Source organism: Plectropomus leopardus, chromosome 11, assembly GCF_026936395.1.
Source record: "Plectropomus leopardus strain MGB_pleo_1.0 chromosome 11, ASM2693639v1, whole genome shotgun sequence".
Classification (NCBI taxonomy): domain Eukaryota; kingdom Metazoa; phylum Chordata; class Actinopteri; order Perciformes; family Serranidae; genus Plectropomus; species Plectropomus leopardus.
In genome coordinates this window covers 18,422,097-18,448,579 of record NC_142186.1, presented here as the reverse complement: position 1 = coordinate 18,448,579, position 26,483 = coordinate 18,422,097, and the positions used below count along the sequence as shown (strand labels likewise).

General features: G+C 40.6%; 4 protein-coding genes across 14 annotated transcripts in view; 2 read left to right on the top strand and 2 right to left on the bottom strand.

The window, feature by feature from the left end:
• creb5b (cAMP responsive element binding protein 5b) overlaps positions 1-10,849 on the top strand; it is a 51,953-nt gene extending 41,104 nt beyond the window's left edge. For 5 of the 6 annotated variants that reach the window (XM_088084168.1, XM_088084167.1, XM_042489777.2 and 2 more), the window contains 4 exons: positions 3,260-3,577; positions 5,720-5,947; positions 6,952-7,060; positions 8,047-10,849. In XM_088084168.1, coding sequence (XP_087940294.1) covers positions 3,260-3,577; positions 5,720-5,947; positions 6,952-7,060; positions 8,047-8,201 — 810 coding nt within the window. In that variant the 3' untranslated portion in view covers positions 8,202-10,849. The remainder of the gene's footprint in view (positions 1-3,259; positions 3,578-5,719; positions 5,948-6,951; positions 7,061-8,046) is intronic. The other variant, XR_006105966.2, reaches the window with a different exon arrangement.
• A 916-nt stretch (positions 10,850-11,765) lies between these two features.
• On the bottom strand, positions 11,766-17,222 carry LOC121945212 (putative serine carboxypeptidase CPVL). Of its 2 annotated transcripts, XM_042489279.2 has the most exons (13): positions 17,040-17,222; positions 16,702-16,892; positions 16,488-16,609; positions 15,450-15,564; positions 15,261-15,319; positions 15,042-15,121; positions 14,154-14,220; positions 13,914-14,036; positions 13,677-13,808; positions 13,403-13,501; positions 12,504-12,677; positions 12,225-12,407; positions 11,766-12,138 (listed from the first exon to the last, which is right to left on the bottom strand). In XM_042489279.2, exons 1-13 carry the CDS (start codon positions 17,048-17,050, stop codon positions 12,040-12,042), a joined length of 1,455 nt encoding a protein of 484 aa, XP_042345213.2. In that variant the 5' UTR covers positions 17,051-17,222; the 3' UTR covers positions 11,766-12,039. The 2 variants fall into 2 exon arrangements, with proteins under 2 accessions (XP_042345213.2, XP_087940287.1); XM_088084161.1 differs by lacking the exon at positions 17,040-17,222 and having other exon boundaries at positions 16,702-16,930.
• A 2,298-nt stretch (positions 17,223-19,520) lies between these two features.
• Positions 19,521-24,396, bottom strand: cpvl (carboxypeptidase vitellogenic like). 2 transcript variants are annotated; one of them, XM_042489280.2, is made up of 13 exons: positions 24,242-24,396; positions 23,902-24,092; positions 23,688-23,809; positions 22,671-22,785; positions 22,482-22,540; positions 22,280-22,359; positions 21,792-21,858; positions 21,550-21,672; positions 21,313-21,444; positions 21,039-21,137; positions 20,100-20,273; positions 19,821-20,003; positions 19,521-19,734 (listed from the first exon to the last, which is right to left on the bottom strand). In XM_042489280.2, the coding sequence occupies exons 1-13, from the start codon at positions 24,250-24,252 to the stop codon at positions 19,636-19,638; spliced, it is 1,455 nt and encodes a 484-aa protein (XP_042345214.2). In that variant the 5' UTR covers positions 24,253-24,396; the 3' UTR covers positions 19,521-19,635. The 2 variants fall into 2 exon arrangements, with proteins under 2 accessions (XP_042345214.2, XP_087940288.1); XM_088084162.1 differs by lacking the exon at positions 24,242-24,396 and having other exon boundaries at positions 23,902-24,115.
• A 121-nt stretch (positions 24,397-24,517) lies between these two features.
• Positions 24,518-26,483, top strand: part of chn2 (chimerin 2) — a 30,792-nt gene continuing 28,826 nt past the window's right edge. For 2 of the 4 annotated variants that reach the window (XM_088084166.1, XM_088084164.1), the window contains exons 1-2: positions 24,518-24,839; positions 26,032-26,144. The gene's annotated coding sequence lies outside the window, so the exon portion shown is untranslated. Of the gene's footprint in view, positions 24,840-25,299; positions 26,145-26,483 lie in introns of those variants that run through there. The other 2 variants (XM_088084165.1, XM_088084163.1) reach the window with 1 other exon arrangement.

Sequence of the window (26,483 nt, the reverse complement as noted above, 5' to 3'; positions counted from 1 at the left end):
AGCTCTTTGACCTGCCTCTGTACACTGACACTCATGGGCCTCTTTGGATGCACACTAATTCAATTAATAAACAGATAGTGCTGCACTGCCAGCTGGACAGCTTACAGAGACACTGATAAATGAGCACTAGCTGTCTTGGGCTTATGTGTGGGGAGGAGACACTAGAAGCCATCTAATCTCCCCCCACCCCAAGTCTCTCTCTCTCTCCCACTGCCCCCCTTCACCTCCTTTTTACCCTCTTTGTCCTTCTCTCCTGGCATCTGGTTGGCAGTCAGTCAGATGAGCATCTTACCCACACACAGACAACTTTACTAGAGCCTTAAAAACACAGTAGAGAGGCAGCCAGCAGATTCCTTTGACTTGTGTTCGTTCAGGTAATTGCCTGCTCTGTGACTAAGTGGCAGGAGATTGTCAAACTCTGATTGGTTTTCTCTGTCACAAGAAGGGTGGGCCTCACCTCTGTGGTGCTGACTGACAAGCTGAGAGCTGAAGGGAAGTTGTTTAGTGTGAGCTGTCAGCCTCAGAATTCATCCTGTAACACACGGAAGATGTCCTTGTCAAGGAGGCTGGTGACTATGATTAATATCTGTAAGCTTGTTTAAATCCATTTTCTGTGTTAGTTGCATGTTTGGTATTTCTGCATGTTTATAGAAAGATATTCAGTACATAAACTTGAACCAGCTGCAACTTAAACTGTTGATAGTAACAATATATTACAGTAAGTCAGAGCCTTTTCCCTGCTGCCTGTTGCCCTTAGTGAGTTTTAGTGTGACTGTGATGCTGTGGACAGCTGCAGGACTGCGGCCGCCCGCTGTGTGTTAGTGTACACGCTCTGTGGTATTTTAACCCTGTCAGGGACTGGGGCCCCTGAGAGTTGTGCTGCAGAGGCTGTGGTGAAGGTGGTCATCAGGCTGTGATTAGATGGAGATAAACTCTACGAGAGCAAATTTAAAATAACCCTCACAACAAGGAGCAGCAGATAAAATCATGTCGCTTTGGAAATGTAGTGTTGTTTCACTGTCAGGCATCCCTTGGTTTCACAAGCAGAAACTATACTCAGCCAAAACAGGCTTGGCAAGGTCATAATTTCGCTGTGCTGGTTTCATGTACAGTTCACTATCACACAAGCTGTGTATAGAAAATCAAGTACAATTATGAAATCCTCTCATGAATACATATATGGAATTTATAAATATAATACGCACCTGGAGGGGATCTCCTTTGTGACTGTCCCATTTCTAAGGTGATTTATTTGCCTGTGTCTCCTCCCTCCTGGTAAAAAGCTTTCCACTCATGAACAGTGTGAGAGAGGAGTGGAGGGCTGATGTTGTGCTCTGGTCATGTCTTAGCGTCGTGATCCAGACCAGCTGGATGCCATTCCCTATGGGAATCATGAATGTGAAGGTTGTTAAAAGATATGGAGCCCTGGATACAGCGTGGACTCACTGACAGCAGCTGGGAGGAGGGGGAAGGGAGCAGAGAGAAGAAAGAGAGCACTGGGAAAGAGAATAGAAAACTTTGTGGAATTCACAACAGTAGCCTTGGAATGAATGCCTTTGTTTTCAGTTTGTTTGTTTTTTTGTTACTAACGTTTTGCTTAAAATTGACAAGTAAACACATTATAGAGGGATTTAAGCCTGAACTACAGCATTTGTTCAAGTTTATCAAAGTATTCATCAGTAGTGCACATCAGGAGTGCACTTGATTAAAAGATTCACGTTAATCAAACAAGGTTCTGGCAGATCCTTAAAATTTTTTAAAGGCATTGGCTTAATTCATTTAGAAATAAGGTCTTAATTGGTAGGAAATTATCCTAAATCAATACTTCAAAAGTCTTAAAAATACAAGACAAGGGAAGTAGAGTTTTGTGAATCAATTGTTTCTGACGCTGCATTATAAAATCTCAAAGTAATTGGTAACATCTATTTTTCAAAACAATTTACTGAATGGCTCTTACATTAAGGTCACACAGATTAGGACAGCACTAATAACACTCATATATTGTTTCTGCTCAGAGCAGAGGATCCACTTTCTGCTAGCTGCCATTGTACCTTGGATGAGATGTCAAACTTCAAATTCAACAAATATGGCTATTTATACAAGATTTTGTGGCACTGCTGAAATTGGTAGAAGACAAATGCATATGAGGCTCAGTGCATTTTGGAAGTCAAAGCAGTGGAACCCCACATGCAGAGTGAGAAACATCAAATCAGCCAAAAAAAACAAACATTGCCAACAAACGCCAGATATTTCCCAGGCCTGTTTTACCCTCATCTCCACCACATGACAAAATAAATAAATAAAAATCATGTTTTATGCTACAGTAAACATTTGGGCAAATTGATAAGAAATTTATTTCAGTTCATGTTTTTTTTAAATTTTCCTTCAATTTTTGTTAATGTAAACATGGTCTTCAATTTCATTTGAAGTCACATTTAAACAGTCTTTAAAAGTTTTAAATCTAACTTGCTTTAAGCTTTAGAAATCCTTCAACTGTATCAGCACCCTCTCAACCTGTTATTCTATAAGTGGTTAAAATGTAAATAAGTCATTTAGGGGATCAGACATGGATCTTTTTATTTTGTCTAGGTTTGTGTACAACAGAAGAAGCCTGATGACATATTCTGGTACTTGTATGTTTGGATAATAATTTTTGGGTTTTTTTTTCTTGCTGGTCTTGCGGTTGTCTTGATGTGATGCCTGTAAAAACAGACTCTTGAGGAGAGGCGCATTCGGTAAACAGGAGGAACACAAGCGCACCTTTAGAGCTTCTCTCTGGTCTCTCTCCCAGGCCGCTCTGAGACACCGGTCCAGTCAGGGCTAAGTAGACCACACGCTTAAAGCAACAAACATCCTGCTGGGTCAACAGCAAGCGAGAAGTCTCGCAGAGACCCACACCTTGCCAGCAAGCTCATCTCGTGGGCAGACATCCAGACACACACACATATGTGTACAGAGGAGAGAGAGGCTATTAGGGATATGAGGAGGAGGGCTGGTGGGGTGGCAATCACAGAAGGTAAAGGGGGAGAGTGACAAGACTGAAGGAGAGACAGAGGACGGCCTAAGTGGCTTTGATTTGTTCCTCTGGCGTATGGATTTATGGAGCCATTCATCATCTCCTGGTCTGCACATGAATCTGCTCTCTAACTGTTGATAATCAGCACGCTGATAAACGAGAGCACGTACAAACTTTATTTAAATATGTTTTGACAGAAAATGATGTTAAACTTTGTGTTTGGTGTCCATTTTGTCCACTCAGAGGCTGAAGGCTGCACTTTCACACCATCCGGGTGCCATCGCCAACGGCAACATGAACTCCATGGGCCACATGATGGAGATGATGTCATCGCGGCAGGAGCAAGGCGCTCACCATCATATGCACCCGCACCAGCACCTGCAAGCCCCTCCCCACGCGTACCAGCACCACGGCCATCACCACCACAGCCAGGGCCACAGCCAGGGAGGACACCACCACCCGCAGGGACACAACCCCCATCACAACTCCCACAATCCTCACCTCCATCCTGGGCACCCACACCAGACCTCACCGCACCCTCCAATGCACTCTGCATCACATGTAAGCAAAAAACATTCCCGGGAGAGCCGAAGCTTTTAGACAGAGCCACAAGTTCAATAACACATTAACTACACTGCACATTTAAACCACTCATAAGCCACTGTATATCATATATGTGTATCATGACTAAAACAAGGCAGCACTTTAACAGTCCTTTTAGCAGTTTTAAATTCAGCTATTAGTGGTTTAGTGAATCACAGTACAGTATAGCTGATATTAAGCTTTAAAGATCATGTAAAGCAAAAATAAAACTGTGTTATGAGTTTGTCACACCAACAGAAAAATGTGTCACTAGTCATCTAGCCAAATTTTTTTTAGATGATTAGTGACAAAAGAAATCGGCAAGTATATAAAATGGAGTTTCGAAATCATGAAAAAATAAGCGTGTTCTGTGCTCTGAGACACTGGGGACGTGCCCGCAGACAAACAAGCCACTGCAAAGCAACAAATTCATGTTGGGTGTAGCACAAGGCACAAGCCACCGTGCAGTGACAGATGCATTTTAGTAGCTAATTCAGTAGCACAAAGCTCTCATCCAGCAGTAGAAACAGTAGAACAAAGCACACCTGTTCCCAAAGCCAAGGAACGAGTCACTGTGCTGCGACAATCTCTAGTTTAACAGCCACAAACAACCAACGTACCAACATACAAAGCACACACCCACAGTAGTGAGCAGTAACTTCCAGGCAAAGTAGCTGATTCAGAACAAAAGACTGAAAGTTGTGTTAGTGGCAGCTGTTTTGCTTGTGTTCACGATTGTAGCATTTAACAGACTTGTTTATTCGTGTATTTATTAAACTAAAAGAGCCACAAGAGCTTGTTGAACATAGAGAACTCTGTACTCACACACAAGAGATGCTCGAGAGGACAGTGATTCTATGCGCTCCAATCTTCGCTTTTATGTAGTGGGGGAGGGGTTATGTTAAGGATGGCTTCAGTGCGTCATTGAGCCATGATATCAGGCCAACACAAAAAATCTTGGACACAGAGATGGTATTTAAAACCAAACAAAAAAATCTCCACAGTAAAGTACTTTGTAGTTCACAGTCTTTTTCACACATTCTCAGTGAGTACATTGTATCCTATAATATGTTTCGATAGAAATTTCTGATTTTACTTTACCTGGACTTCAAATTTACAGTAACTCAGTGGATGAACACATTTTCCCATGCTGCAGTCATAATACCAACTAGTTTCCTGGAAACCATCTCAAAAGGGTTTTTTTTCCTTTGAGGTTGGTCAGCTGCAGGTCAGTGTCGGAAGTGCCCATTATGAAGGATGCTCAGTCCTGTCTCTTAAACTATGCTCCATGTCATTCGGCACTGCCAAGCTGCCATTATGTGGCCACAACATTATCCAGGTGCAGTTTCATAAATGCTGGTCCTGATGATGACCAGACAGCCTTGGCTAATAGTGCTGGAACAACTTAGCTGTGGATTTATTTTGGTTTATTTCTAATTGTAAGTTTGAAAGTATTGCTCACAGCAATAAAAATAACATGATGTGGGACACTTTGTCCTTGCATTGTCTTAAGGCCTCTGCAATGCCAGGCATTTTGGATGAAGGACATCAAGAAATGCAATTCACTGTATATTCTGAATGTATCATTAAGGCATTAAAACAACACTCTCTGTATGCACACAGGCCATTAAAGCAGCTTGTATTTTCCATGGTTCTCATAAAAATGGTAATGATCTGAAGACTGAAAACACTTGACCTTGCCAAGTATATGTCAAGATCTGTCAGTGCACGTAGGGTTTTAGAAATGAGTCTTTTGACTGTGTCTGGTGGTGTTAGTCTGAGTGGAAGTGGGCGGTGGAAAACTGCCTCCTGACACCTCTTTAACAAGGTGGGCAGGCGGGTGAATCAGCCCAGTCACTCACTCAGTCTGTCACCCCTGACGCCCACAGCCCGGCTCACAGGGCACGTGGCACAACCAGATGTTGTTTTTGGGGAAGTTGCCAGACATGGAATAGCTGCAGGAGGTAATGTATAGATGCTTGTTTTGAGGCTTTGAGGTGCAGCAGACAGGTGGCTGGCTGTTTTCCAGGTGTGTCAGAATGGTTACATGTCTGGATGGGTGGTGGCAGACAGACACGGTGTCATCATTGATGCTGATACCTTTCCCGCTCCGTGTTTCAGATGTCACCTGCAACCCAGCAGATGCAGCCCACGCAGACGATGCAGTCTCCGCCACCCAGTGGTGGGCGGCGCAGGCGAGTAGTAGACGAGGATCCTGATGAACGTCGGCGAAAGTTTCTGGAGCGGAACAGAGCAGCAGCTACAAGATGCAGACAAAAGAGAAAAGTGTGGGTGATGTCATTAGAGAAGAAAGCGGAGGAGCTCACTCAGACCAACATGCAGCTTCAGGTATACAATAAACTTTATGTGTTGATAAACTACAGTAACCCTGTAAACTTCTAAATGTGTGCACAGTAACACTCACAACAACCATTGTGTATCTTTGACTCAGTTCTTTAAGAACTTGATGCTGTTGTCCTGTTTTTCACCAGTGATAATGGCAGTAAGTTGGATTGGTATGAGAATGTCCAACAATGGCATGATCTGCTGGTAAAAATCAAAACTACAGAGCTCAGAAAACAATACAGTTCCCATAATGCAGCTGAGTAGCATTGTTTGTTTACTGGTAAATGCCATCAATTTTCAATCTCCATATAAAAGGTCCTGACGGGTTCAAAATGACAGACTAGTTATTTAACTGCCAAAACGTTCATCAAGATGGGTACAACATACTGTTCTTACCCATCTTACTTTATATAATGTTTAATGTTTCTATTTTTATTTCATTTTATTCAACTATCAATTACTTTGTTGTTGTTGTGATGTGAGCTGCTGTAATGTCCTAATTTCCTCAGCTCAATATCCATCTTTCCTTTGTGCCTCCTTCAATGTTTTTCACCTTAATTTCTCTCTTGTAGTCTGATTCGTCAGCCTATTCATCACAAATATTAGACAGAGAGTGCTCATGATTAGCGCTGATCATGTTTTTTCTCAGATCCACCCAGGTATGACATATAACGATGAACAGACCCAGGACCTGCAGTAATAGAATGGGACCCAACCTCTACCCAGTTGACCATAATAATATGTGATCCCGAACCCCCTATGATTCACGAGTCAGGTCTTGGATTGATCTGTGAAAATTTTACCCCACTTTGCAAAATCACAGCACAGGCTTTCAGTTAAAACATGAAAAGTTTAAAGCTCAGTGGAAGATATAAAATAACCCTGTGTTGTATTAGGGATATTGTTTTTGTTATTCATACAAGCGATTTAGGATAATAGCACGGTTTTAATTGTGGATTCCTTGGATGACAGTCTGAGAGTATTTCTGTTTTTTTCCTGCATTTCAGAACGAAGTGACCATGCTAAAGAACGAGGTGACCCAACTCAAGCAGCTTCTCCTCACACACAAGGACTGTCCCATCACCACTATGCAGAAAGAGTCCCAAGGTTACCTCAGTGAGTAGCTCAGACATAAACACAGACACACACACACTTTGGAATTTGACCAAAAACACACCTTCATCAGCGTGCCTTAGACCGACAGTGCGGATAGCACTGCGGGGAAACGTTAATTGTCTTGCCAGAGGAAAGATTTTACCTCTACAGACTGAACTGTGATGGACACACAGTGACTGCCAAGACACTTCGCTCCTATGTGCTGGTATCCAGCTCCCACGCTCGTGGCAGGACTCTTCCTTTCACAAATGGGTGTTGCACACTCTGGTAGCCAGCCTGGACTGGGAGTTGCTAGTCTGAATCCCGTATGAGACCTGTTTTTCCATCTGACTGCACTTCAGCGCACAGAAGGCAGCCGAAACTCAACGTGAGAAAGACGTCACAGGCTGCACATTGGCATCCAAACTCTCATGGATGCCCCAAAATCTCACTGATTACCGGACTGTGCCTCGGCTCAGCCGCGCATGACATCAGAGCCCCACCCTTTGATACGGATACAAGTGACATTTCCATGTAATTAGGATGAGGCACCTCCCTGTGTGGCTGTAGTGCAGGAAAATAAGGCTCACATCCCCGTTGGCTGAATGGCTCTTTTATACAGAGGAGAGCCAACTCCCAGACTGGGCTGGGAGAGACTTTCATCGATGAGTCTAGCTTGTGTACAGATGTCACCTTCAATGTGTCCAAAATTCATCAGGCGTGTTTATGGAGTTTGAGTGATTCACTTTTCCATTTTTCTGCTATCCATCTATGGTCTATTTTGGGGTGACAGGTGACACTTTAGGTGTTAATGTAGCATGTCATGTCTTTAAAATATATCTGCTAATAAAGCTTTTTTACAATGAGATTTGTGTTTATTGTGATATTTATTATAATTTATTTTATTATCACATTATTTTGAAGCCTTTGTGTAGAACGTGACGGTCATATTTTTTAATGTGCGCACATATTGTCCATCCTCACTAACGTCTCTGCTGTGTCCTCAGGTCCAGACAGCAGTCCAGCAGGCAGTCCAGCGCCAGCGTGCTCCCAGCAGCAGGTCATTCAGCACAACACCATCACCACCTCCACCACAACCGTAGGGGGCAGCAGTGTGCACGGGCAGACCAATCACCGCACAGACATTAACCCCATCCACTAGGGACAAGAGAGACTTTAACCCCAAATTCCCCGCCTACTACCCCGCTTTCTGAGGGTTGCCAGCTGCACATGCTGACCCCCCTCTCCCTCCATCAAGAAAAACCTCAGAGGCCTGAGAGGCTGTTCTTTATACAGTAGCTACAGTATGTATTTTTATAGACCAACCCTATTAACGCATAAATGTTCTATGGTTTGTTGCATCTTTTTTTAATCTGTTTTTTGTGCTTTTAGCAAAAAGGGAGTTTTTGCTAATCTCATGCAGCATTTAAGTGGCTTTTTCTGTTGTGTAAAGGTACAAAATGGACCACGGTGGTCATGGAACCAGAAGACAGAGACATAAGCCTCAGACTGTCATCTCTATTAGCAGACGTTACATCTCTATATGCCTGATGGACTGAAAAATTAGTCATTCTCTGAAAATCACGTGGACAGTATTTTGAGTGCATGCGACAGATACTAAGTGAGTGGGATGTTGCTGCTTTTAGTTTTGAGTTTTTCAAACTGTCACTACGATTTCTTGAAGACAACAATATGCAAGCAGATGTAATGATCTGAATATGACTGTTAATCTTTTCCCTGTCAGCGTCAAGGAAACTACTTTTTAGTTTCCTTGGTCAGCGGTATTCTTAAAGAGTGTCACAAAATACAGCAAGGCAGTGAAAACATGATCAAATGGAAGCAATACATCGCAGTATTGATAATCTTCTCTACTCTATGTCCATTCTATGATCAGCATGGCCAAGCCACTCTGGTCCCAAGGACATATGATGCTGTTACAGCTACAGAACTGTACACTGTGATACCAGTGAGGCAGCTCGGGAGTTGAAACAAACTCCTCCGCTCTCCAGGACCAACTGAAGCTTTAATTATTGAGGCCTCTTGTGTGTTTGCGCATCTGGATTTTAGGATCCATAATTTTAAGTATGTGTGTGAATTATTATGTTTTTGCCTTCTATTCCTCTGCAGAACAAAGTTCAGCAGGTGTGGACAGAAAGAAAAACAAAGAAGTGCGTGAGAAAGTGACAGTGAGCATGATTTGTTTTTGTTGTTTTTTTTGCCTGGCATCCCAGAACTGGCAAAGTGTTTTAAAGAGGAGCAGTTTATTATGCCTGTGCTTTCCAAAATGTCACAATGTGCCTGAATCTTGTTTTGTTTTTTTGTTTTTTAAAATTTTGTTGGCTTTCTCTAGACGGCAACTGTTTTTCTTCAAACAATCAAAACCCATTCTCAGTGTATTATTAATGATTTTTCTCTGTTTTTTTGTCACGGATGTCTGCTGCATGTAAGCGCAAAACCAGCTGACCAAGAAGAAAAATAGCAGCTTTCCATTTGACCTCTGACCTCTTCATCAATTTCTCTTCTTCTCTTTCTCAGGCCTCCTATGCAGAGCCATGGATGTACTAACTCTGACTTTGTTTTTTATCTCAGCCTTTCTCACCACGACTCATGTTTCTCTCTTTCCATATGACCAGGAATGTTGACTCATTAGCATGATGACCATAATGCACTGTGTTTTACAGTAGGATGGATGAAATACATTCCACTGACAGGTGGAGCGATCGCAGAGCTGTCTATGCACTTTGTCCTCTGTCATGCCAGAGGGTAGAATAGCCATATTAAGGTCAGAGTAATTCTCAGTGATCCCCCCTTTTTCACACACCAGCGAGTAACTTAACTGTGTTCGGCTTTGTAGAAAGACTGTGCCTGGCATGCATCACATGTCTGTAGATTGAAAAAAAAAAAAAGGAACCTAGAGCTCATTTTGAAGGATGAGGCTCAATTAAGGACCCTGACTGTGCCCTTTTTATTCTGGAAAAAAAGATGAAGGATGTGACCTGAAGAGCTTTATCCTCAAATTGGGTTACATCTACGTTTTATCCAAGTCTTCGGACTGTTTGTGTCACATATTAACCCTGGAGACTGTGTGTGCAGTTTGATACGTGTGTTGATGAGAAACTGATTCTCTTGAAAAGGGCTTAGTTGTACCAACCATTTGAACTGAAGCTTGCCTTATTTTAGTTTTTTTTTAACCCTATCTAGACCATTCCAAATAAACCTTATGCATGTGAACATTACTGCAATGATTTCAAAATACTGTTAACTGGAATCATTTTGAGGATGTTGTTTTTTAAAGTTTTTGACAGCGGGTCCAGATTCAGAAAAAGGCATTAGTTACTGCAGAGGCAGACAAAAAAAGGATAGATGAACGTGCAGTGTGAGTGTGTCTGTGTGGATCTGTTAGAGGTGGAGAACAGTTCCTATGTATTAATGATGTTATAATTGTATTATTTTAAATCTAAAACTATAAATATTGTACATAATGTCGTTGATTTCTGTAATCCTGTACATGTAATGCAACCACCTTTCTTTTTGAAGGGAGTAAACGTGTGGTACATGTCTGTAAATAATGTTCCCATAGCACTTGTTGCCTTTTGTTGTACGTCGAGGCTCATTTCAGCGCTTAAATACATTGTTTATATGTAATGAACTGATGAATCCATTCTTGCCTGCATAACTTTGTACATGTTTCTTTGTGCCTGTAATGACATTGTCTCTGTTTTTGTTTTGTTTTGCATTTGTACAGATGTTAAAGTATCACTGCAGTTACATTACGGTATGAAAATAAAGCACTTGTTCTGTAACATAAAACTAACTGATGGGATTTGATGTCACAAGTACTTGTGCTTGAAATTCAGAGTTGGGTAGTAAGAGATTACATGTCATTAATCAGAAGTAACGATTATTAGCCCAGATTACATTTGACAAAACATGTAATTAGATAGTAGTTAAATTGTCAAGAATTACTTGATTGCATTTTTTAATTTTGTCCTGAGTGAAAAAAATAACTTAAGGGACATCAATTTAATATTTGAGGATATTTCAAGAATCAAAACTAATCTTCACATCAAATGATCAGCAGAACTTTCCCTGATGTTTGTCCTTGAGAGATAACTGCTCATTAAATAGTTAGGTGCTTTAAAGGTTTAGAATGCTCATTAATTATTTAACTGTCTAGACATCTTGGTAGTTGCCTGATGAAATAACATGGCAGTTAACTTCAGTACACAAACATCTTTTAAGCATTCAGTCAAAAATATGCAAAAAAAACCCCACCTAAAACTACATATGAATGCAGCGTATAAATACAAATACATTTTACAGCCACAATAGCAAAAAGCAATTAAATTAACAATCATTATGTGTCATTGCAACATGTCAAGTGGGCCCTGAACTATTGTCAGAAATATTTAATATTTGTAGTGCTTTTAGGACCTAAATTCAGAGAATCAGAAATGTAACAGTGATATCTTTTTAATACATTGAATGCCTACAGTAATTTTGAAATGATATTTTTGTTCAAATTTTGGGCTTTCAAATGAAATGTCTTTGGAGCACAGGGACCCCTGGTGGCCAGTTGGTTGATCAGCAAAACAGCACTTGCCAGGAGAAATCCCAATCAACAACAGGTGCTGCCATTTTTGTAAAACACCACAACAGAGGTGAATTAACTAAAGGTGTCTGAGTGCAAAATCAAATGATGCCTCTGATCATTAAGACACTCACATCAAAATAAGAACATTTCTTTTATTTCAAGACATTTCAGCTCTGGTTTCAAGATGGTTATTTTTCATCATTGAGAATGTTTTACTGAACGCAACAACGCTGTATTTCCCCCTCACACAATCAAGCAAAAATGATGACATGAGAAGAATATTTACTTTTTGAAATGCTGATGTGGGCAGCAATTTAATAACAGAAATTATTTTGCTTGCAGTGCATCAGAGATCAGTCCTACCTGAATCAGCCACAAAAATATATGTATATAGCACCAAAACACTTTATATCCAGCCTCGTGTTGAAAGGAATCTGTCAATCATGTCAAAGGTCCTCTCCGGTTGGTCGTAAGGCAGAACGTGTCCTCCTCCTCGGATGATTACCTGCGTAATAAGAGGACAGATCACAGAATTTAAAACAAATGCTTACTCAGGACTTTTCACATTGTCTATCCACTGTGCGTGCTTACCTGGTAAAACTCTCCCACTTGTCTCACATAACCAGCCACCTCTGTGTCGCTGGGCTGAACCTTCCAGTGGAAGCGTGGGGTTGTTTTGTACTCAGCTGCCCCGGTCCAGTTGACAGTAGGCAGGAACCTCTCAGTCAGTGGAGCCGCAACAATTACATCAAGCTGACCACTGTACATTAAGACCTGAGTGTATGAAGAAAAAGACCAAACAAGTAAAGAATGTAAATGTAAGCATACCACTATTGTAATTGCTTTACCACTACAGTTGATAATCCTCACCCTATAGTTATCCATCAGCACCCCAAGCCACGGTTTGATGCTCTTCAAGAAATCCTGCAGAAGGTGCTTCTCCACCTCCACGCTGTTATGGAATGTTAGGTTCCCCACATGGATGGCGCGTCGCACCGCTGGCAGAGTCACATAATGCGAGTAGTACCGATAGTCTTCAGGATGCTGTGGTGCACAAAAGAGCAAAATCTAGTGGCTTGTGGGCTGCTTTAAAGGGGTCAGCACACCCAAAAATCAAGGATGTGCTAATTATCAATCTAGATTGTTTTGGTGAGTTGCTGAGTGATGGTGATATTGGCCATGTCTCAAATATAATGGAGCTAGATAGTGCTTTACTTATGGTGCTTTAAGCGCCAAAAAAATACATCTGAATAACAGCCATGCCTCTCCCACATGACAGCAAGAAGCGTGTCCTTCTCAGCTGAGGTGTAACTTTAACTTGCTCAGTGGTGCCAGGTGAGGTGCCAGTAGATGCACCCTTCCCTCTGTCAGGTGATACAGTTGACACGTAGAAAAAAATAGTTCCAACACAAAACATCTCACAACAAGGTCTATGGATTATCTTGAAAACCCAGGTCATGATTTCTGAAAAGAGACATTGCTTTTGAGTTTTTCTAAATGTTTTTTTGACACATTGAGCATTACAAGCTGAGTGCCATCTAGTTCCATTATATATAAGAGAAGGCAGACATCTCTACAGCTGGTATCCTCAATATTCAACAACTAGCAACAAAACAATCTAGACTGTTAAATAGCACTACACGTAAGAGGAATAATATCTATTTTGGATTTGGGGCTGAATTGTCCCTTTATGTAATAACAATCTTATTTGTATATGAAGTGTTGAAATTTCTGCTCAAAGGAGACACAGGGGCTTTGCTTCTTAGTACCTGACATGCCAGGTAGTTGAAGTAGTTGCTGCAGCCAGTAGCATTTTGGAAGAAGGTAGGATATGGATTCACATCACCATTCAGCAAGCTGTCAAAAACCTAAAGACAGATGTTAATCAAATGGTCAGCTATTCACAACTTCACAGCTTGATTCAGAAAGATGTGATAGTAAAAATGGCATTCATTCATTAACCGATTAGAAATGATTGTAAATCCAGACAAATTAAGAGAAAATAAAACGGACTTGTATTCTGACAAATGTAGGAGGCATTACCTGAAAAGCCTCCAGCCACTTCTCTTGCTGGATGAGTTTAACTGTGAGCTCTGTCTGCTGGTCCACATACTGTTGTTGTAGTTCGTCTATCATGCCTGTTTGGAACATGAACTCACCATAACCACCCAGCATCTGAGATGGAAAAAAGTGAAGTGTTAACTCTTTTCTTAGACAAACAAATCCATAAGTCATGATGATGTAGTTTAAAGAAAGTGTGGCACTTTGCGAGATACGCACCACTTCTGGATCGCAGAGCCCATTACCAATGGCCATCCCCTTCAAGTTAATTTTCACTTTGGCAGTGGGGTTGTTTTTATGGATGTAGTAAGAAACGGCAGGAACATACTTCCCTGCATAAGACTGCATGGAGACAGATAAGGTTACCACATAATGCACATAATGCTTCAACTATAAACCAACAAAATGTTTATTTACGAAGCTTGAAACAAAAAAATAAAAATAAAAATAAAGACATACCTGGCCGGTTGCATAAAACTCATTGGACTGATACTCAGGAAAGATCTGGAAGAACTGTGTTAGGGCACTGTTAAAAAGGAAGAGATGGAAATAAAGATAGAAGTTAGTAATAATCAGATTAAAGGTCAACTGTTGAATGTATGTTGAATGTAACCTTACAAATATCTAAGGACTATTATTGATTCTTAACTGAACTTTGAATAAAACAGTGAAGCTGTTTGCAAAAAGGGGCACCAGCATTGGTATTGCTTGAGGAAAAGGTCTTATTTCCACATTGACAAAACCATGCTAACATCATTTCATCCTGCTTTTACTGAGTCTGTTTTATCCTTTTCTTTAGAGTCATGGTTTGGTAACCTGTCTTTGAAGGCAGAAACAAACTCAGATTGTTAAAAGGTCCAGTCAGCTAATTAGTGAGTCCCAGCTGAGCAAAGAGTCCCTGTAAGACAGACAGTTACAGAGGACAGCCAGCTCTGTTTCTAATGATGACTCACATCCTTTGCACGGGAAATTTCAGCTTCTGCCTTCTAGTCGGAGGTCTATACTCCAAAGATGTCAAACAAAACGTTTCAGGAAAAGTTTTGCTCCAGTTGCAATTGCTCAATTGAGCAATTTATGGCAACATTTGTACATGTTTTTATATACATATTATGATTTTCGACCTTATCCTAAACATCTATTGATAGCAAAGCATCTTTATGCACTTTATGTCATGAATTATTGTGTTTTGTCTTTCATCAGTGTATATTTTGAATTGTGTCTGGATGTATGCTTCGCTTTTTAACTGCAAAACAAATCTACCTACAAGTACAAATAAATTAGCGGACTTATCTAATAGATCCAAGTGATAAGAACAGTATGTCTGAGTTGGACTGTCAGTTGTTTCACCTGTACAGATCTCTGCCGACATCATCCTGGTTTTGAGCAAAACCTTGATCATCATCGGTGAAGCTGAAACCGGTTCCAACCTAGAAAAACAAGTAACTCAGTCAATATTCATGCACATTAAAAAAAAAGTCAGATGAGAGGAGAAATCTTACATGCAAGACATGCTTCATGTAATTAGTTTGTAGCATTTTTGTCTGAGGATGAATAAGTAATACCTACTGGATTGTCGATGTACAAAACCGAATATTTCTTTGTCCAGGCGTAATCCCTCAAACTGACTGTAAAAATACAAAATATGAGCAGATCAGAAGCAGTGCCCCAACACAAACTATACATGCTCAAGTTTGTTAAATATAAGTTGACAGTGCATATTTATGTATGCTGTGGTTGTACCAAATCAGGTCTTACCAGTCATGTTTTTATTCACCACATATGGTCCGTGTTCTACAAAGAGGCCGAACATGGAGGTGCTACCAGGCCCACCTTGCAGCCACAGCAGGACTGGAGCTTTATCTTGGTTTGCCTGTCGGTCAGCGCATCACACAGAAAGTTGAGATCTCAGCACCACCCAGTGGTGACTTCAGTTTATTATCAAATGTAAAAAACCAAATCAAACCAAAAGAACCACACTCTGTTGAGAAATACCTACGTTATCACCATTACCCAACTTTCTAAACAGTGATAGTAACAAAGATTAAATGGGGTCACGTTTAGGTCTACTGGACTGTAGAGATGTGGCAAGCAAGCAAAGTAAAATGTCAAAAATCTGTCTTTTGTTACCAATAGGAATAGCAATGCCAGCAAACTTAACAGTTTTTCTTCTGAAATTACGGATATTTTAGGGATTTTGAGGTTTTTAAAGGGAAACTTTGGTACTTTTCAACCTAAATCCCACTTTCCGCTGTTTTTGTTTCCCAGTGACCAATAGAGACTACAGTTTTGGAAACTGGTCCAGTATTGAGGGGGACCGCTCCAGCAGCAGCGGCTTATCAGGCTGCAATATAATAAAGGCTGCTAGAATTATCTTTTTTACAGTGTCATGGAGGTGGCATGTAGCATTGCTATATTGAAGTATAAAATACAGATATAAGAATTGGTTACTGATTCATGACTTTAACAAACAAACCAAAATAGCTCACTCTTTCTGTATGGCCTTGGATTATAAAACAAAGTTTAACATTTTGGCTAAAGTCTAACACCCCCACACTAGCTGCAGATGACTAAACACACACAGGTGCAATTCCTTATCACAAACTGACTGAGGGAGTAAACATAAAACAGTAAACATACCCAAAGTACAATCCATTTCAGTTCCAAAGAAAACAAACACAAGAAGAAAACTATTTTTGCAAAAAATTCTGTTCCCTTCTTGGTTTCCTGTGCTAAACTGCAGCACTGACAGTAATGTGTGATTTGGAAAGCCCCTGTAGTAAACAAGAAGCCTACCATCAGTGCAGGGAAGAACCAGAAGAAGAGGTTGCTGTTGTATGTCTTGTTGACAGTGAGGTACCCAGCATAACTCTTGACGTTGGCACCTGGCAGATCTCCTACCAGACTCAGTTTCCTGGCTGGAAAAATGTGATCATTTAAAATTTGTAAAACAATAACCTTGCTGACTGCAGAATTAAGGTAGTATTATGCAATGTGGGTCCACTTATACCTTCATCTATGGCACCATTCTCCAGGTACGGAGTGAGGAAGAGAGGAGACCCTGAGTTGACTCCATTCAGGCCGCTGTCTCGATATTGGTCTTGATGAGATTTTTGGCAGAAAGACGACGAGCAGCCCTGCGAGTGTGCAGAGTGCAGACAGGACCACAGTATGAGGAGACCCGCAGTCCCCCTCCAAAACCTGCCAATATTCACAAAACACATATCAGACTACATCTCAAACACTGCAAAGTCACTCACATTTCAAAACAGTCTGACCATGAGCACAGCACGAGCCTGACACCACGCGGAACAAGAGGAAAATACTTTTAAATGTGTTAAAACTCACCTTACGTTCATTGTGGTTTCTATAGCAACAGGAGTAATACCAGCCTTTAGTCAGAGAGGTGTCCTAAATGGGTCAGCTGTGGACCACAGGCTGCGGATTGACTCAAAGGCTCAATCCCAAACCAATCCGTACCCACTCCCACTTCACTGCCGAGTGTCACTCCAAACAAGTCACACTCGCAGCTGTGGAGGGCACTTCTAATGAAAGGGGAGGGTATAAAATGAGGGTGTGATTATGGGACGCTCTCTGTACTTCACCGGAAGGAAACAGTGGTAACCATGGCGATGGATGGATGTGGATTTCATTGAATAAATCTGTTGGATAAGGTTAAATGTGATTTTATCCCACACACAGGCTAGTCATGCACGTTTCTGCTATGAGGCTACTTAAAGTGATAAAGAAATGATAGTTCCGATATATATAAATATAATAGTGGCCATTGCTGACAGTGCCATTACTCATCAATCTGTCTTCACATATTTGATGTAGGCTACATTATCAATTCAGGAAACACAATATATTAGCATATGTGCTCAAATGAAATATAAATTAAGCAGGTATGAATCAAATATGTGGTAATAATTGATCGATTATGTAACCTAAGTGATGCACACAGTCAAACTGCTACTCTAGTGCATATTAGTGTATCTGACTTAACTGCCTTGTCTTTTCAAGTGTCCGTGTGAACACAACGAAATAATAAAAAAAAACATGGCAATGAGATATGAAGTAAATTTCACGTTTTCATTTATTTTGATGTAGCTTATGCATGCATACAGGTATTTGTGGGTTTACTAGAAATCAAGCGGCCATAGGTACAAATTGATATTCTCCTTTTTTTGTTTTGTTTTATCTTTTAGCACCTTAACACATTCTGTGATTTTGATTGGAACTGTAAAGTCAGCGTGAGTCAGAACAAAAGTGTAAGTGCTTAATCTAAAATACTTGACAAAGTAGAGAGGCGAAACTCACATTTGTATGTTGTTTCCTCCATTCTCCTGATTCACGTGCCCTTCTAGCTATGATCATCTTCAGCCTTCACCGGTGGCTTGCTATTTAAGGGGTTAAAGGTCGACTTCCACTCCGCCTTAATTGGTATGGGACATGGCGAACGTCCGCGCGAACGCGCAAACGGAGGGAGAGTGGATAGGGCAAGGGGACGGGGACCGGTTTGGGACTGAGGGATGGCCTGGGTCACGTTGTCAGCTCTATGCATGGATCTATTATAAATCTATGCGGGTCATATGACCTGACATGTTAGGTCACGTGGTCGGATTCGTCGCTTTTTCGTTTAAACCTTTAAATCCTCAGCGCGGTCTTGCAGGAAACCTCCAGCGTCTTCACCAAGTTGACGAAGAAGGAAAAGTAAAAATACATTTTTTTATTCTAAATGTTATTATATATCTGCGTAGTAAAACAGCTGCTAAACATAACAATATTTCAAAGTAAGTTAGGTTGTACAGTATTTAAACTGCTTTAAGGTAGAATTGAAAGCTGTTAAAGCAAACTGTCAGGTGTTCAGTGAGCATGCTTTTGCAGGAGGCAGCAGTGCACGCGTCACGAGCATGGTCACGAGCTCTGTAACCGTCGCAGCCCCGCTAAGCTCGTGCTCTGAGCGGTCGTTCATGAGTTTTCCGTTATGGATGGAAAGTTTCGTTACATGAGTACAAGAAATGTAAGTTACAACTTTCAATTTTCACCTTCCAGTCTTCAGAATGTGCGAACAGGTAATTCGTGCCATGAAAATATTGGATGAAAATGACTGTTGTCGCCTGTCTTAACCGGTAAGAAGCTAACTTTACACCTACGGGTTTCCTTTCGAAAGAAACGCTTGGTAGCATTTACGTTAAATTGGTTAATCCTGTTGTTAATTATAGAGCCCCAATGTGTGAAGCTCGCCTTATTTTAGGTTGTTTTTAAACCCTGTCTCGAACATTCCAAATAAACCTTATGCATGTGAACATTACGGCAATGACTTCATGACTTCAAAAGTACCGTTAACTGGAATCATTTTTAGGATGTTGTTTTTTAGAGTTAAGTTTTTGACAGCGGGTCCAGATTCAGAAAAAGGCATTAGTTACTGCAGAGGCAGACAAAAAAGGATAGATGAACGTGCAGTGTGCGTGTGTCTGTGTGGATCTGTTAGAGGTGGAGAACAGTTCCTATGTATTAATGATGTTATAATTGTATTACTTTAAATCCAAAACTATAAATATTGTACATAATATCGTTGATTTCTGTAATCCTGTACATGTAATGCAACCACCTTTCTTTTTTAAGGGAGTAAACGTGTGGTTCATGTCTGTAAATAATGTTCCCATAGCACTTGTTGCCTTTTGTTGTACGTCGAGTCTCATTTCAGTGCTTAAGTATATTGTTTATATGTAATGAACTGATGAATCCATTGTTGCCTGCATAACTTTGTACATGTTTCTTTGTGCCGGTAATGACATTGTCTCTGTTTATGCCATAGACCTACCATTAAAATTAGAGACTGTTTATTTCTTTGTCAATGGGCAAACTTACAAAATCGGCAAGAGATCAAATAATTATTTCCCTCACTGTATATATATTTATATATCAGCACCAAAACACTTCATATCCAGCCTCGTGTTGAAAGGAATCTGTCAATCATGTCAAAGGACCTCTCCGGTTGGTCGAAAGGCAGAATGTGTCCTCCTCCTCGGATGATTACCTGCATAATAAGAGGACAGATCACAGAATTTAAAACAAATGCTTACTCAGGACTTTTCACATTGTCTATCCACTGTGCGTGCTTACCTGGTAAAACTCTCCCACTTGTCTCACATAACCAGCCACCTCTGTGTCGCTGGGCTGAACCTTCCAGTGGAAGCGTGGGGTTGTTTTGTACTCAGCTGCCCCGGTCCAGTTGACAGTAGGCAGGAACCTCTCAGTCAGTGGAGCCGCAACAATTACATCAAGCTGACCACTGTACATTAAGACCTGAGTGTATGAAGAAAAAGACCAAACAAGTAAAGAATGTAAATGTAAGCATACCACTATTGTAATTGCTTTACCACTACAGTTGATAATCCTCACTCTATATTTATCCATCAGCACCCCAAGCCACGGTTTGATGCTCTTCATGACGTCCTGCAGAAGGTGCTTCTCCACCTCTGAGCCGTCGTGGAATGTTAGGTTCCCCACATGGATGGCGCATCGCACCGCTGGCAGAGTCACAAACTGGGAGAAGTACCCCTGGTCTTTAGGCTCCTGTGGTGCACAAAAGAGCAACATCTAGTGGCTTGTGGGCTGCTTTAAAGGGATCAGCACACCCAAAAATCAAGCCTGCGTATTTTCCCTCTTACCTGTAGTGCTAATTATCAATCTAGATTGTTTTGGTGAGTTGCTAAGTGATGGTGATATCGGCCATGTCTCAAATATAATGCAGCTAGATAGTGCTTTACTTGTGGTGCTTTCAGCGGCAAAAAAAAATACTTTGAAAAACAGCCATGTCTCTCCCGCATCTACTCATGAAGAGAGGCTCATGCTCATGACAGCAAGAAGTGTGTCCTTCTCAGCTGAGGTGTAACTTTAACTTGCTCAGTGGTGCCAGGTGAGGTGCCAGTAGATGCACCCTTCCCTCTGTCAGGTGATACAGTTGACACGTAGAAAAAAATAGTTCCAACACAAAACATCTCACAACAAGGTCTATGGATTATCTTGAAAACCCAGGTCATGATTTCTGAAAAGAGACATTGCTTTTGAGTTTTTCTAAATGTTTTTTTGACACATTGAGCACTACAAGCTGAGTGCCATCTAGTTCCATTATATATAAGAGAAGGCAGACATCTCTACAGCTGGTATCCTCAATATTCAACAACTAGCACCAAAACAATCTAGACTGTTAAATAGCACTACACGTAAGAGGAAAAATATTTATTTTGGATTTGGGGCTGAATTGTCTCTTAGGTTATTTGTATATGAAGTTTTGAAATTTCTGCTCAAAGGAGACACAGGGGCTTTCCTTCTTAGTACCTGACATGCCAGGTAGTTGAAGTAGTTGGTACAGCCAGTAGCATTTTGGAAGAAGGACGGATATGGACTCACATCACCATTCAGCAAGCTGTCAAAAACCTAAAGACAGATGTTAATCAAATGGTCAGCTATTCACAACTTCACAGCTTGATTCAGAAAGATGTGATAGTAAAAATGGCATTCATTCATTAACCGATTAGAAATGATTGTAAATCCAGACAAATTAAGAGAAAATAAAACGGACTTGTATTCTGACAAATGTAGGAGGCATTACCTGAAAAGCCTCCAGCCACTTCTCTTGCTGGATGAGTTTGACTCCGAGGTCTGTCTGCTGGTCCACATACTGTTGTTGTAGTTCGTCTATCATGCCTGTTTGGAACATGAACTCACCATAACCACCCAGCATCTGAGATGGAAAATTGTGTTATTTTTTTTCTACTTTGAGACAAACAAATCCATAAGTCATGATGATGTAGTTTAAAGAAAGTGTGGCACTTTGCGAGATACGCACCATTTCTGGATCGCAGAGCCCATCACCAATGGCCATCCCCTTCAAGTTAATTTTCACTTTGGCAGTGGGGTTGTTTTTATGGATGTAGTAAGAAACGGCAGGAACATACTTCCCTGCATAAGACTGCATGGAGACAGATAAGGTTACCACATAATGCACATAATGCTTCAACTATAAACCCACAAAATGTTAATTTACAAAGCTTGAAACAAAGAAAAATTAAAATAAGATTAAAGACATACCTCCCCAGTTGCATAAAACTCATTGGACTGATACTCAGGAAAGATCTGGAAAAACTGTGTTAGGGCACTGTTAAAAAGGAAGAGATGGAAATAAAGATAGAAGTTAGTAATAATCAGATTAAAGGTCAACTGTTGAATGCGTGCAACCTTACAAATATCTAAGGACTATTATTGATTCTTAACTGAACTTTGAATAAAACAGTGAAGCTGTTTGCAAAAAGGGGCACCAGCATTGGTATTGCTTGAGGAAAAGGTCTTATTTCCACATTGACCAAACCATGCTAACATCATTTCATCCTGCTTTTACTGAGTCTGTTTTATCCTTTTCTTTAGAGTCATGGTTTGGTAACCTGTCTTTGAAGGCAGAAACAAACTCAGATTGTTAAAAGGTCCAGTCGGCTAATTAGTGAGTCCCAGCTGAGCAAAGAGTCCCTGTAAGACAGACAGTTACAGAGGACAGCCAGAAAATGGACTGTCAGTTGTTTCACCTGTACAGATCTCTGCCGACATCATCCTGGTTTTGAGCAAAACCTCGGTCATCATCAGTGAAGCTGAAACCGGTTCCAACCTAGAAAAACAAGTAACTCTTCCTCAGTCAATATTCATACACATTAAAAATATTATTATATAATAATATTCGTGTAATTAGTTTGTAGCATTTTTGTCTGAGGATGAATAAGTAATACCTACTGGATTGTCGATGTACAAAACCGAATATCTCTTTGTCCAGGCGTAATCCCTCAAACGGACTATAAAAACACAAAATATGAGCAGATCAGAAGCAGTGGCCCAACACAAACTATACATGCTCAAGTTTGTTAAATATAAGTTGACAGTGCATATTTATGTATGCTGTGGTTGTACCAAATCAGGTCTTACCAGTCATGTTTTTATTCACCACATATGGTCCGTGTTCTACAAAGAGGCCGAACATGGAGGTGCCACCAGGCCCACCTTGCAGCCACAGCAGGACTGGAGCTTTATCTTGGTTTGCCTGTCGGTCAGCGCACCACACAGAAAGTTGAGATCTCAGCACCACCCAGTGGTGACTTCAGTTTATTAAAACCCAAATCAAACCAAAAGAACCACAGTCTGTTGAGAAATACCTACGTTATCACCATTACTCAATTTTCTAAACAGTGATAGTAACAAAGATTAAATGGGGTCACGTTTAGGTCTACTGGACTGTAGAGATGTGGCAAGCAAGCAAAGTAAAATGTCAAAAATCTGTCTTTTGTTACCTATAGGAATAGCAATGCCAGCAAACTTAACAGTTTTTCTTCTGAAATTACGGATATTTTATAGATTTTGAGTTTTTAAAGGGACACGGTATTTTTCAACCTAATCCCCACTAAACCTCCCATGTTTTTGTTTCCAAGTGACCAATAGAGACTACAGTTTTGGAAACTGGTCCAGTATTGAGGGAGACCGCTCCAGCAGCAGCAGCTTATCAGGCTGCAATATAATAAAGGCTGCTAGAATTATCTTTTTTACAGTGTCATGGAGGTGGCATGTAGCATTGCTATATTGAAGTATAAAATACAGATATAAGAATTGGTTACTGATTCACGACTTTAACAAACAAACCAAAATAGCTCACTCTTTCTGTAAGACATTGGATTATAAAACAAAGTCTAACATTCTGGCTAACACCCCCACACTAGCTGCAGATGACTAAACACACACACGTGTAATTCTTTATCACAAATTGACTGAGGGAGTAAACATAAAACAGTAAAACATACCCAAAGTACAATCCATTTCAGTTCCAAAAACTCGAGAAAAAAAAACTATTTATGCCAAAAAATCTGTTCCCTTCTTGTTTTCCTGTGCTAAACTGCAGCACTGACAGTAATGTGTGATTTGGAAAGCCCCTGTAGTAAACAAGAAGCCTACCATCAGTGCAGGGAAGAACCAGAAGAAGAGGTTGCTGTTGTATGTCTTGTTGACAGTGAGGTACCCAGCATAACTCTTGACGTTGGCACCTGGCAGATCTCCTACCAGACTCAGTTTCCTGGCTTGAAAAATGTGATCATTAAACATATATACAAAATTAACCTTGCTGACTACAGAATTATGGTAGTATTATGCAATGTGGGTCCACTTATACCTTCATCTATGGCGCCCCTCTCCAGGTACGGAGTGAGGAAGAGAGGAGACCCTGGGTTGACTCCATTCAGGCCGCTGTCTCGATATTGGTCTTGCTGAGATTTTCGGCAGAAAAACGACGAGCAGCCCTGCGAGTGTGCAGAGTGCAGACAGGACCACAGTATGAGGAGACCCGCAGTCCCCCTCCAAAACCTGCCAATATTTACAAAATGCATATCAGACTACATCTCAAACACTGCAAAGTCACTCACATTTCAAAACAGTCTGACCATGAGCACAGCACGAGCCTGACACCACGCGGAACAAGAGAGGAAAATACTTTTAAATGTGTTAAAACTCACCTCACGTTCATTGTGGTTTCTATGGCAACTTTCTATGGAAATACCAGCCTTTAGTCAGAGAGGCGTCCTAAACTGGTCAGCTGTGGACCACCGGCTGCAGATTATCCGAAAGTGTGAGTATTCAGGTCCGAGTCACGTTATCGGCTCTACGCGGGTCATATGACCTGACATTTTAGGTCACGTGGTCACATTTGCCTACTTGCTGTTTCAACCCTCAGCGCGGTCTTGCAGGAAACCTCCAGCTTCTTCATTAAGTTGACTAAGAAGGGAAAATAGAAATACATTTATAATTATTGTTATTACTCTAAATGTTATTATATATCTATGTACTAAAATAGCTGCTACACTACAATATTTCAGAATAAGTTAGATTGGCTTGGTATGTAAACTGTTTTAAAGTAGCATTGAAGGCTGTTAAAGCTAACTGTCAGGTGAGCAGCCCGGTCGGTGGTTTTGCAGGATGCAGCAGTGCACGCGTCATGACCATCATTGTCGCGAGCCCCGTAACCGTCGCAGCCCCGCTTAACTCGTGCTCTGAGCACTCGTTCATGAATTTTCCGTTATGGAGGAAAAGTAACGTTACATTAGTTCAAGAAATGTAAGTAAATGCAACTTTTAATTTTCACTCTCCCGTCTTTGGAATGTGCTAACAGGTAATTCGTATCACGTGCCATGAAAATATTGGATGAAAGTGACCGTCGTGTGCTGTCTTAAGAAGCTAACTTTACACTGATGGGTTTCCTTTCAAAAAGAAACGCTTGGTAGCAGTTACCTTAAATTGGTTAATCCTGTTGTTAAATAATAATTTTTAAAAAACCCAAGGTGAGTTTATCACCAATTTTAATTTAATCTCACTTTATCAATAAATGTTCAATTTACAATTGAGTGTTTGAAAGCTGAGACGGATTCTGGGTTGCTAGCATGCTAAAAGTACCTTAAAGAGAACCTTTTTCAGCTAAGGTAGGCTACATTGGCAAACAATGTAATAAGGCTATTGACTAATGACCTTTAATGTTAAATACTTTGTTTTCTTATAATTTGTACATTTGGTCTCACACTTGTTTACATGGAAACTGATAGTCTGCTGTCCGGGCTGGGCATGATGCCAACACGACACTGATATCAGAATACACAGACCCCTCCACTGTGCTAGCAGTACAAGGGTTGAGCAAATTTCAGTGTTTTTTCCCGTAAATGTATGAATATAGAATTAACAAAAGCATCTCGGTGTGAAGTTATAGTTGCACATGACTTCTCCTGAAAGTTTAATCATGGGGTTAAGGAAAATCTCAAGTTAATAAACAACTTTTAAGGTTACGCTTTGCTAGTTAAATGCGTATCAGGCACACCCCACTGTGAAAAGAAGAACGTAGGCTCCGGTCCCGGGAGAAACCCCACAATTTTAGAGCGTGCCTGAATAAAATGGGCATTAACAGAAATAGGCTGGCCTATATCAAATAACTTACTGGCTTTTTAAGAGAGTAAAACTGGTGACACGGGATTTTCTTGTATTATTTTTTTTGTAACTAAAGCAAGCACATACACTTATGCTTGGTCACATTTTGAGAAAAACATCTAAAACAGGACAAAAGTGAAGGTAGGTTACCATGGTTAATAAGCAGGGACTCGCATAAGCCACCTTCATGGAGCAGATAACTCACTTTAACTGGCAAGACTTATTAAAATAAATCACGCTTTTCCTGTATCCACCTTGATGGAATACCCCTCAGATGACAGACATGTTAACAGCCAGCTATGTACAAAATATGAATTTAAAATGTATTTTTCAGGAGTTGGTGGAGACCAAACCTGAGAGACAACTGAACAATGGAATTGGATTCATCAGTTGGCCAGAAACACAACTCAAGCTGGATGATAGTTTTTCTCCGTGTCTGCTGGATTTGTAAGTTTGTTTTTTTGTTGCAAATATGTTATCCAGTAAAACTTAAGTTGGTAATTCTAAAGGTGAGAGCTGTCTGTCTGTCATTTTAGTAGTTGATGCAGCTTTAAAAATGCTGCCATGTATCCTAAAATCAGCCCGAATTTCTTATAATCTTTACTGTAAGACTAATATACCAGTATAATTATAGAACGTGTGTTAGGGCAGACATTTTTACTTGTCATAGTAGGAAACGCAATGACACAATGACAGTGAACCAGCATGCACAATACCAGAAAAAGAAGCAGCTAAATTGAATTGAACCCTCGTTAATTTGATCATTTACACCTGTGCTTTCCCACT

What these genes read in the sequence shown, in the direction of transcription:
- LOC121945212 (XM_088084161.1), bottom strand. Translation starts at nt 16,915, where the DNA reads ATGTGTTTTGTGAATATTGGCAGGTTTTGGAGGGGGACTGCGGGTCTC. An exon ending in GGTTCTTCCCTGCACTGATG is followed by an intron (nt 15,565 to 16,487) that starts GTAGGCTTCTTG and finishes GCTGACCGACAG; the next exon opens with GCAAACCAAGATAAAGCTCC. An exon ending in TTTTGTACATCGACAATCCA is followed by an intron (nt 15,122 to 15,260) that starts GTAGGTATTACT and finishes TTGTTTTTCTAG; the next exon opens with GTTGGAACCGGTTTCAGCTT.
- cpvl (XM_088084162.1), bottom strand. Translation starts at nt 24,115, where the DNA reads ATGCATTTTGTAAATATTGGCAGGTTTTGGAGGGGGACTGCGGGTCTC. An exon ending in GAGGGGCGCCATAGATGAAG is followed by an intron (nt 23,810 to 23,901) that starts GTATAAGTGGAC and finishes ACATTTTTCAAG; the next exon opens with CCAGGAAACTGAGTCTGGTA. An exon ending in TGCTGATGGATAAATATAGA is followed by an intron (nt 20,004 to 20,099) that starts GTGAGGATTATC and finishes TCATACACTCAG; the next exon opens with GTCTTAATGTACAGTGGTCA.